Source organism: Lynx canadensis, chromosome A1 (assembly GCF_007474595.2).
Source record: "Lynx canadensis isolate LIC74 chromosome A1, mLynCan4.pri.v2, whole genome shotgun sequence".
In the NCBI taxonomy this organism is placed as follows: domain Eukaryota; kingdom Metazoa; phylum Chordata; class Mammalia; order Carnivora; family Felidae; genus Lynx; species Lynx canadensis.
Window position 1 is genome coordinate 143,152,110 of NC_044303.2, and position 12,250 is coordinate 143,164,359.

The 12,250-nt window shown below is 41.1% G+C and overlaps 1 protein-coding gene across 3 annotated transcripts in view; it reads right to left on the reverse strand.

Annotated features, from left to right (window-relative positions):
• The window catches only part of ARSB (arylsulfatase B), a 175,342-nt gene that overhangs the window by 137,473 nt on the left and 25,619 nt on the right, over positions 1–12,250 (reverse strand). For all 3 annotated transcript variants that reach the window (XM_030323652.1, XM_030323655.1, XM_030323657.1), the window contains exon 4: positions 9,516–9,723. In XM_030323652.1, coding sequence (XP_030179512.1) covers positions 9,516–9,723 — 208 coding nt within the window. The remainder of the gene's footprint in view (positions 1–9,515; positions 9,724–12,250) is intronic.

The window sequence follows — 12,250 nt, forward strand, 5'->3', positions numbered from 1 at the left end:
CATATCAAGTCTAAAGAGGTATAATGGATTAATGACTTCTGGCTGGGGAAAAGATCATGCTAGTCTCATAGTTTTGAACCATGTGTTCTTATTTCCCTCCGTGGGAGATGTGTTCAATAAAGGTATAATTACAAAGAGAAAGGGGCGCCTGGGTGGCTCAGTCAGTTGAGCGACCGATTTCGGCTCAGGTCATGAACTCACGGTTTGTGGGTTCGAGCCCCGCGTCGGGCTCTGTGCTGACAGCTCAGAGCCTGGAGCCTGCTTCAGAGTCTGTGTCTCCCTCTCTCTGCCCCTCCTCACTCATGGTCTGTCTGTGTCTCAGAAATAAATAAACATTAAAAAAATTAAAAAAAAAAAAGAATTACAAAGAGAAAGACAGAGTGGACACACTGTATGACTTATCCCCTCAGCAGGTTTTCCTTCGCTTTGTCAGAAATGGATTTAAGTGTTCAAAGAACCGAGTGAGATTGGTATGCCAGCAGTCAGATGGCTTTATTCCTGGCACAGACTTTCTATAATATTTATAAGTGTGCCAACTGCATAAGCGCGTTTGAACTGTGAAGGAGTCCTCCATTTGCCAGTACCAGTCTCTAAGAATATTCAATATTTGAGGATGACATGAGATTTACGGGAATTCGTTAAGATTCTTTACTGCTCTGTTTAAGATACTAAATTCCATAGAATTTTGTGAAAGCTCAGGTAATAAATGTTAAAAGTTGAGGCTCTGTAATACATTGCACTGTTCAAGTAGAAACGTTCTGTTGAACGGGCTCCCGGCAGTGTTCCTCGATGGTGGCACTGCTGACGCCTGTGTCAGGACACTTCTCCACCATGCGTGGCTGGCCTCGGCACCGCAGGGGCCTGTCCTTCAGACGACTTCACCTTCAAGTCACAGTGACAACCACAACCGTCTCTGCACATTTCTAACCACTGTTGCAGAGCCCCAGCCCAGTCTCAAGTGACCCACAGACCTACTGCTATGGGGACCACGTGGGCACTCTGGCCACTCCCCCAGCTCTCTGCAAATGCATCCCACTGCCAACAGAAGGGATGTCTCCATCCAAGGCTGTTGCCAATGCTGACAAAAGGTCTGAAAACACAGAATGACAGAACGATCGACTCTCCCAGTAACAAGAACTCTTAAGATAACTGGTCCAAACTCTCCTGTGTATTTCTTCAATCTGCCCTTTCATCACCATCAATTTCCCCTGCCTTTCTTCAGCACCTCCTAATCCTCCAACCTCCTTCACAGCCTCCTAAAAGGTATGCCTGCCTCCAACTATGCTCCACATCAATCTTAAAACGAAAATCTGACTCTGCCTCAAACCTGTCAATGCCTCCCTGCAGCTTTCAACGTACCTTCGAGATTCCTTCCTGCAGATGCACGGACTCTCCTGCCATGCTCTCCAGCCTCACCCCTGGTCATTCTCCATCCTGCACTCTGGGCTCTAGCCCCACTGAACCTCCTACAGAACTGCTCTCTCCTCTCTGCCCTTCTTCCTGTTTCTCTTTCAGAGCTGAGTATGCTGTCCAATCTCTTTCCCACCTGCACACTGTTTATCAGGCCAACTCATTCCCAACCTTTAAATCTCAGAAAGCCTTCCCAGATCCCTGGCTCTGGTCGGCACTCCTACATTGTACACACAATACTGTGGCTGCATCAAAACACACTTCCACTGCATCATGATGATACATTTGCTTGTCTGCCTTGCTAGACTGAGCTTCCCAAGGCCTGGCATTACATCCTGTTTATCTTTCTATCTACAATAAGAGACGGAGTGAATAAATGAATGATCAGCCAACCTGCATTCACTAGATAATGTAACTGAGGCTACAGTCTACGTAACTAACTGGCAGGAAACCTGATCATATCCTATCAGAGAGGGATTCGAAGGGTCATCTTTGTACAAAGATAACAGAGTATTATGTTTGTAATGAGACAAGCAGTTTTGTTAACAGCAAGAATAATCACACAGTGTAAAAAGAGTGGCATTAATCTATCAAGGTTGTAATTATATGTAGTAAGGGCATGGGGCCATTGTGCACCTGGGTGGCTCAGTTGGTTGAGTGACCAACTCTTGGTTTCAGCTCAGGTCATGATCTCACATTTCATGAGTTCAAGCATTGAATCAGGCTCTGCGCTGACAACACAGAGCCTGCTTGGGATTCTCTGTCTCCCTCTCTCTCTGTGCCTCCCTCTCGCTCTCTCTGTCTCTCTCTCAAAATAAACTTTGAAAAATTGTTTAAAAATATGTGTAGGTAAGGAAAAAAAATAAAATAAAGTGTCCAGGAGTGCCTGCGTGGCTTAGTCAGTTAAGTGTCCGACTTCAGCAAAGGTCATGATCTCCCGGCTCGGGAGTTCAAGTTCCACGTCGAGCTCTGTGCTGACAGCTCGGAGCCTAGAGCCTGCTTCGGATTCTGTGTCTCCCTCTCTCCCTGCCCCTCCCCTGATCACACTCTACCTCTGTCTCTGTCTCTCTCAGGCTCTCAAAAATAAATAAACATTAAAAAAATTTTTTTTAAGATGTTTTCTTCTTAAAATAAAGTATCCATTTCAGCAACATTTTAGTACAGTCACAATGTCATGCACCCATGTCCTAAGAGATTGCATTTTTTAACAAACTCCCCACTGCTTCAGGTGGTCCCCAGGTGGCAAACTAAGAACAACCACCTCAAGTGTTCTGATAACGATAATAAAGAATGAGAAGCCTTGTGGATCACCCTCAGATTATAAAAGGAGATTTAAGAAAAAAAAGTTAGCTTTCCCAAACATCTAAACCTAAAAAACATATGCCTTTGCCTCTCTCTTTCACTAAATGAAGCTAGTTTATGTCAGTGGTTTTTTTTTAAGTTTATTTCTTTATTTTGAGAGAGAGAGAGAGAGAGAGCAAGAGCACACAAGTAGGGGAGGGGCAGAGAGAAGGAAAGACAGAATCCCAAACAGGCTCTACACCATCAGCAGAGCCCAATGTGGGGCTTGAACTCACCAACCATGAGATCATGACCTGAGCCAAGATCAAGAGTTGGACGCTTAACCAACTGAGCCACCCAGACACCCCTTCCCTTTTATCAATGCTCTCTCTCTCACTCTCTCTCTGTCTCTGTCTCTCTCTCTCTCTCTGTTTTGGTCTCTCCCTATCTGTCTCCTTCTTGACACCTGCCCTGTACCTAGTCTGCTCTAAGATTTTTCTTTTTTTATTTAAAAAAAAAATTTTTTTTACATCTATTTATTTTTGAGAGACGGACAGAGACAGAGCACAAGTGGGGGAGGGACAGAGATAGAAGGAGACACAGAATCGGAAGCAGGCTCCAGGCTTTGAGCTGTCAGCGCAGAGTCCAATGTGGCGCTTGAACTCACGAACCATGAGATCATGACCTGAGCCAAGATCACGAGTCAGATGCTTAACCAACTGCACCACCCAGGCACCCCTATTTCAGGATTTCTTATACTAATGGATTCAACATTTATTTGTTTGGACGCACCCAGTATTTTGATGCCTACAAAGTAGGGCAGTGCTAAGCAAAGTCAAGTGGGAAATCTGGAAGAAATGAATCACCACTCTAAAATCAGCCAGACCCAGGCCCTGTTTCCTTGGGTTTTAATCACATTATTATAGCACATTATTAAATTTTACTTCAGGCAATGAAACTGTCAGTGAACACAGAAAAAGTCTCCAGAAGAAGAAGTGCAGTAAGGTTTCTCCTTATAGTCAAACTCTCATCAATATGTAAGTGAAACTGGTTATTCTGTTAAGAGTTAATATAAATATATAATAGTTGCATGAAGATGTTAAGATCCATCACCGCTTTCTCTTCAAGGCTTTAGAATCAGTTTCCCTAGTTTTAACTCATGATCTAGTCCCTCCAGAGTTGACTCTAATTTTAGCTCATTTTACTCCAGGTCAGACTTCGGTGAAGATTCCTGGAGTTTAGCAACTATAAAGATCAGCATGGTGATAGAAGCTCAGGTTAAAATGGTATCTTCCTATCAGCCACTAGCACGGCTTCTCTTAAGTGATATCCTACTAAAATAACAGACACAGAATACGAGGAGTAATAGCATGTTGTGATGAGTTAGAATAAGATGAAAACTTCTCACAATGTGAGAAACCAGGACTGACTGACAACCTGTTGTACCCAAGAGAATCTCAGAGACATTTCCACAATCAGTAAGGCCAAAGAAGCCGGGCTGAAGACACGAGGGCTGGCAAACCCTGTCTGCCTCATGACACAGAGCCAGTCCACCTACCTGAAAAGAGGCAGGAAGGCAGCCTGGGAGGGGACCGCACTAATTTTTTATGTGATCAGAGAATTATTACTTCCTCCCTTTCTCATATGCAGTTACAGGTCACATGTCCCAGAAAACAATGAGTAGGAGAAGAAAAGCGTCTGACAGTGGGGCACACTGTACCCTGGGAAATGCCCCTGAAGTAAAGTCCTGAAGGTGTGGAGATAGAAAAAGTCCCGGCTGTGCAAGCTGGGGTTCTTTTAGCTGTCCAAGAACCAGGTGGCCAAAGAGAGGGAAATGTCAAGTACATCATTCAGGTTTACTCAATGCCTAAAGGCCACTGACCTCAAACTATAGGCTTGAGAAGGAATTAACCAAGAAACAGTGACCCGAGGCCAAGAGATGGCCACGTACTCTGTGTGGAAAGATTCTTCACTGCTTATACTCAGAGGAAGAATATATAGCTGATAATGATTTACAGTGAAAATGAAGAGTTTAGCCAAGGTCTATTCAGGAAGATTCAGGAGAAGCATAGGTTCTATGAACAGAAATGTAGAAAGCCAAATGTAGAGACAAGGGACAATCGGATGAGCTAAAAGGAAAAGAAGATGTGACGCAAAAGCCTAATCAATTCCGGCCAATAGGTGCTGACGTCAAGTAGATCTGCGCTTAAATTCTGGCTCTTCCATTTGTTAGACGTGTGGTCCTCTGAATCCACTCAGGCTGCTCTAACAAAATACCACAGACCAGGTGGCTTATAAACAACAGAAATATCCTTCTCACAGTTCTGGAGGCTGGAAAGACCAAGATCAAGGCACCAGTGTGGTCACCTAGTGAAGGCCCTCTTGCTGGTTCACAGCTGGTTTCCTCTTGCTGTGTCTCCGCATGGAGGAAGAGGCTAGGGACTTCTCTGGGGTGGCTTTTATAAAAGTACAAATCCCAGTCATGAGGTCTCTACCCTTCCTTGTAACCCAACCACCTCCCAAAGGCCCACCTTCTAACCATCACATGTGAATTCTGGGTAGACACATTCAGACCATAAGAGTAGCTTTGGACAAATCACTTACCCACTTTAAATTTTGGTTTCTTCACTTACAAAATGGGGATAAAGAAACCTACTTTGCGAGGTCGCTTTGAGCTTTAAAGCTAACAACATGACCAACGATGAGAAAGTAGAGGGAAGGCTCTAGAACAGGGCCTGAGCATGCAGTAAATACTTAACAAACAGTAGTCATTATTATTACTAATGAGCTTTGAAGAAAAGGGAACTGACTGAGGCAAAGAAAGGACCACAGGAAACTAAAAACACAACCAATAATAATCAACATTGGGGAATCTAAAGAACAGAAGCCGAGACGCAACAATGTCTAACTGGTGTTTGCAGGAGAGATCCAGAAGACTGAGAAAAGGGACAGAAAACTGAAAATAATGACAAAAAAGCTGAATCAGTGATTCAACATATTAATTGAAGCTATTTTTTGACAAATAAATCGAGCAGAACAAAAGCAATAAGCTAAAATATGCACAAGGAAAACTTCCAGAGTGAAAAATAATCCCAGCATGCAGATCAAAGGGCTCATATATTTCAAGCAAAATTAATTTTTAAATATTTTAAAGACCTACACCTACATGTAATTCAGCAAAAAATTTAAACTATGGAGAAAATTAAAAAAAAAAAAATCCTCCAAAAAAGGTTCCAGGGACCAGCTGAACCAGAGAGATCTTTCAAACAATCTGTAAACTGTTCCAGAGCATTAAAAAAAAAAATAAAGGAAAAACCATCCAAATTATTTTGTGAAGTGAGCACAACTGAGACAACAAAACTGACAGGGTAGAGAAGAAGCCACCAACCCCACTTTCACTTCTGAATTGATATAAAAGTCCTAAATAAAACCCTAGCAAACTGAATTCAGCAGTCTAATAAAAATTTATATACACATGATCGCATTGGATTTAGCCCCCAAAAGCAAAGACGACCCCAGATCAATTCATCCATTAACATACCACAGTGTTAAAATATAAGGCAGCCTTATTATAAGGTAATCCCCATTATTTCATCACAAAGCTTCAAAAAAAATTTTTTGGCAACTTGAATAAGTAATACGTTGTGGGTGTTTATGAAATGATCAACTATTTAAAATTTAATTATGTAAACACATTTGAAATCATATAATAAAAGATCTTCAAATACTGCTTTTTCCAACTGCCACATATCATGAAAAAATATTATTACACCTCTTCCCATGAATACTTGACAGCATTATCCATTGTCACAGGAGCCACTCTGAGATATTTAAGTTTTCCAGAGGAAAACTTCTGTCTGAGCACTTTTCTCTCTACATATGATAACATTAATTGTATAATTAAGATCTCTACAACAAAGGCTTGTTTTTTTGTTTTTTTTTTTAATTTTTTTTTTCAACGTTTATTTATTTTTGGGACAGAGAGAGACAGAGCATGAATGGGGGAGGGGCAGAGAGAGGGAGATACAGAATCGGAAACAGGCTCCAGGCTCTGAGCCATCAGCCCAGAGCCCGACGCGGGGCTCGAACTCCCGGACCGCGAGATCGTGACCTGGCTGAAGTCGGACGCTTAACCGACTGCGCCACCCAGGCGCCCCAACAAAGGCTTGTTTTATAAACTTATAACTTTCAGTTCTTACAAGTGTGAGGTCATTTCCCGGGAATAATTACTAAATGGTATTAAATGCCTTGGCCTCCTTTTTTTATTGATTCTTTCTAGTGACCTCCATAAGCATTCAATTCCAGAGCTGATTAAAGTGCTTTACCAGGCTGTTCAAAATAAAGTAAACTGAGAACACTCTCAAGTATAAGATGTCTCCCCTTTTTCTGAAAAGGGTAAATTTGGGGGGTTGAGGGGGCGACACATGTTATCCTATGGTCAACCCTTTTCACAGGAGGGCATACTTAGAAAATGAGAGTACTATTTGTATAGCACTAAAGCAACTGAACAACACTACTCCTGGCCATGCCCAGCTTCCTCAATGGATCAATACTGCAACAAACCATGGGGAAAGATCTACTATATCATGAGGTCCAATAAGAACATCCAGGTCATCATCTGCATCATCTCAGAGGCAGGAGCCTGCAGTGGAGCCAAAAAGGTTGCTGCCTGGCTCTGCCTGGCCGTGTGGCCTTGGGGAGGTTACTTGGCCTCTCTGTGCTTCAGTTCTCACATCAGCATGATGGAATAATAACAGTCCCCAGAGAACTATTGTAAGGATTAACTGAGCTAACTCATATAAAGCACTTTGAACTCTGTCCTACACATAGTAAGCCCTTAATAAATGCCAGATTCAATACCAATGCCTAGTTAAAAGCAATACAAAACTCGGGCACCTGGGTGGCTCAGTCGGTTGGGCGTCCGACTTCGGCTCAGGTCATGATCTCGCAGTCCGTGAGTTCGAGCCCCGCATCGGGCTCTGTGCTGACAGCTCAGAGCCTGGAGCCTGTTTCAGATTCTGTGTCTCCCTCTCTCTCTGACCCTCCCCCGTTCATGCTCTGTCTGTCTCAAAAATAAATAAAAACGTAAAAAAAAAAAAAAAGGTGGAATCTCTGATTTAAAAAAAAAATAGCAATACAAAACTGCTCTTTAAAAAAACTGTAAAAAAAAAACAAACTGCGAATAGAATACCCAGATTAATTCCTCAACATGTCACTTTGCACACCTCACATAGTCACTGTACAGTAAAAAATCACCAGAATACAAGTCCTGTCCTCACCCTTGGGAGTTTCCAATCAAATTTTTAGGTTTCAGCCAAGGATCACCGGGGATTCGAGAAAGCCTCTTTCGTGAAAGACAGCCCAAAAAAGATACAAATGACCTTAGAAGGAAGAGATGTAATGGTGGGAGTACAAGCAAACTTAAAAATATATGTACGGGTTCACATATATATGCATATACAAGTATATGTAGGTTTATACACATATCTACATACACACTCACACCTACATAAAACCCATGGGGGAAAGGAAGGAAAAAAAAAAAAAAAAAAGAGGTTAGAGTGGGAGAGAGCCAAAACATAAGAGACTGTTAAAAACTGAGAACAAACTGAGGGTTGATGGGGGGTGGGAGGGTGGGGAGGGTGGGTGATGGGTATTGAGGAGGGCACCTTTTGGGATGAGCACTGGGTGTTGTATGGAAACCAATTTGACAATAAATTTCATATATTAAAAAAAATAATTAAAAAAATGAATAGTTAAAAGCATAGGCTTTGGTGAAGGAAATTATTACATATAAAGTAAAAACAGAACTTTATAAAACAGGAATTATCAGAAAATAAGAAAGAGTTCTTAATGATTTAAAAAATGTGGTGGTTGCAACGCATTTAATAGAAAAGGTTACAAAATAATGATAAGGAAATTTCCCAAAAAGTAGAAGAAAAATAAAGAAAATAGCAGAGAAAAAAAAAAACTAAGAAAATTAGAGTATTGATCCAATATCGAAATAACAGGAGTTTTATAAAGAAAGAATAGGAGAAAGGTAGGCTGAAGGGCCAAAAAATTCTGAAATAAATAATACAAGAAAACTTCCCATAAAAAAAGCATCTTCACTTTCAGATACAAAGTGCTCTCTGAGTACTCAGCATGATGGACAAACCAAGATCTATTACAATAGCACATTGTAGGGAAATTTTAGAAAACCATGTCTAACAAAAGGGAGGAAAAATCACATATATAACAGATGAGGAATCAGAAAGGCACTGCCATAATGAAAACTATTTTCAAAAACCTTTTTTTTTTCTGCAATCAACATGTATCAATTTTATTGTCAGAAAACAATCTTAATACAAAAAAAAAAAAAAATCCATACTTGGAAACTCTAGCCTAGATTTAAATGGCTCCATTTCTAATCTGTCTTCTTAATGTCACAATCTGTCTCTACACTGATACAGAACTGCTCTTGTCAGAAGTTCTATTCACAGAGGATGCCCAGGCTGGAGAGACCGCCTGAGAACAAGCCACTCCAGGAATCCAGTACCCAGCTGCCCTGCATATGAGTGATGTCCGCTCATACTTACTCAGGTGGTGAGAGCTTGCTTTCAAGCATTCTCCCAGAATATTTTGACATCTGAAGGAAGAGGGGGAAGACCCATAATTCTTTCCTTAGACCCATTTTTCTACCCATTATTATCATGTCTCCGTTCTTGCAGTTAACATTTATTTTAATAAGGTACCGCTAAATGCTCCAATTTGTCTTCATTCCATTTATCGAACACCATGTCCTCGGCTTTGCCAAGAGATGATTTTCCTATTGACAGACTTACCTGTGGAGAAGATGAACACCGTATTGTTCCAGAGCCCGTGGCTTTTTAAGGCTGCTGTGACATTTCCCACTGCTTCATCCATAAGAGACACCATTCCTGCATAGTAATGCCTATTCTTATCTTGGATAAAGTCGTAGGGTTTCAGGTACTCCTCAGGGACCTGAAGGGGTTCGTGGACAGACTGAAGAGCAAGGTAGAGAAACAGAGGCTGGAAAGAAAGTTTGTGCAAATCAGTTGAGAGGGCATGGAAACATTAAATACAGAGACAGAAGTCCAGATTTATCAGTCAATAAAAGTAATATTAAGACAACCCACAGAATGGCTTGAAAATATTTGTAAATCATACATCTGATAAAGGACTTGCACCCCGAATATACAGAAAACTCTTACAACTCAATAATAAAAGACAATTAACCTATTAGAAGATGGGCAAAAAAATGAATGGACATTTCTTCAAAGAAGACATGCAAATGGCCAATAAGCACCTGAAAAGATACTCAAAAGATGCCAGGAGCTGTAGGGAGTGGGGGTGGGGGGGAGAGGAATGGGGAGTGATTGCTAATAGGTATGAGGTTTCTTTTTGGAATGATGAAAATGTTTTAACTTCAGATTGTCATGATGTTTTCACATCTCTGTGAATTTACTATTGAAATGTATACTTTAATTGGGTGAATTTTATGGTATGTGAAATATTAACATCAATAAAGATGTTAAAAATGCAACAAAAGACACAAGACAAAAAATTCAAAACAAAAGCTTGAGTCCTAAAATGACCTAGAAGACTCTGATCTAAACAAATAATAATAATACCAATAATAACAACTATATATGAAATGTTGTATATGTGCTAGACATTATGATACTGATTTACATATTCTGTCTCATGTAATACTCAAATCCAGCCTATGTTACACCCATTTCACAGATACGTTAACTGAGGCTCAGAAAGGTTATATGATTTGTCCATGTTCATATTAATTGCAGAGCAATTTCCTATTGGAATCTCCACTATTATGGTGCAGAGATGTATCAATAGATGCGTTAGCTTTTTGCTTTAGCCAGTAAACAAGTTCCCACCTTTTAAGAGAGAGCTCAGGATTTTTCATAGGAGAAAACAAGTGAACACCATTCCTGGCTAGTCTTTGATCTAAGAGCAAACATACAGCCAATTTAATTCCTGGAAACTAAGGAGTGTGATACACTCATTCTAGTTTACCTTTTACACCAATTTATAGCATTTGACATTAGCAGTATTCTAGGTCAGCCTCTCCTTTTTTAATAAACCTTTCTGAAAGCACTCTCTTCTTTGTGCTCCTACAGAATTCCTTAATGAGTTGAAAACACTCAAAGAGACAACAACTGTTCAACCCAAGAATAATAATACAATTCTGTTAAAGTATTTGAGGCATTTCAATCTCATAAATGAATGGGGAAAAGTTACAAAGCAGACTGGGAGGGGGGCTCATATTTCATTCTTCATTACTGTTGATAAATTTTAAAAAATTCTATATTATACAACTTACTGGATAGCCTAAGAAATATACACATATGGAACTCAAAAAGACACCCAAATTTTTTAGTTCAGATCCTTGGAACTTAGAAACACCTTTTCCCCGAAGTCAAAATGTTAAAAACAGCTGTTAAATACTGAAATCATCACATTAAGACCTATTTAACGAAGGAAGTGAGGTAGTGAAAGGATGCCTATGATAATGTACAACCTACGCTTCATTTGTACATTACTTCTATGGAAAAACATTCCAAATTGCAACTCCAAAGGCCAACGTTCAAATCTTTGACACTGCTTGAGCTCTGCCTCCACTCCCCCTCAATACGCACACTTTCTACTCCAGCCACACATACACCGAAACTTCTGAGTTCTCCCAGACCACAGTGAAGGGAACCCCGGGACATGCCCTGCCCAGGTGGTGAGGAAGGAGCCTGGGCTGAGACGTCTGGAGGAGAACAGATGTGCAGGGACATCGATGACCTCACAGTGTGGTATGAGGGTCTGCTGTTGGAAAAGCTGTCTGGGTCTTTAGCATTAGATCAGACCAACCCCAGCCATCAGCCATGGTCTGGATGAGAACAGGATTAAAATTGGAAGACTACAACAATTTGTAGCCCACATAAAGTTTTTTAAATCAGGAAATATCACATAAAACTCTGTGGTTTTTAAAAAAATTTCCTTGAAAAATCAGAACTCCAACAACTCCATGCCCACGCTCCATCTGGTAACAAATGGCTGGAGCGTGAAATAGAGGCCCTACTCCCAAGTGCGCTCCAATTTCTACAGCCTCCCCACTGTTCTGAGTGGCTTCACTTATTCAGGTTAGCAGCCTGGCCCCTGTAAACACCAGAGTTTGTGACCCTGGTCTAGATTCTCTGGGCAGGGCTGGAGAAATGAGAGAAGGGGCTCACTGCTCAAGGAGACCATGCTCTCGATCAGGTCGTTACCAGCAACATGGCAACCCATCCACATTGGGAAGGAAAAAGGACAGGGGGCAGGTTATCCCCAGCCAGCAAGTGACCTCTAGAAGTGACAGCCAGGGAGGGTGGTAGGGAAGAGTTCTTAAGAACACATCAGGGGGCGGAAGTAATGATTCTTGGACCATCATTAGTCTTATAAATATTCAGTATGGAAATCATTCTACTCACATTCTACTCACAGCAAAACATTACCTGAAAATCTTTCCCACAATTATTCCTTAGGGGGCTAAAGATATGACCATCAC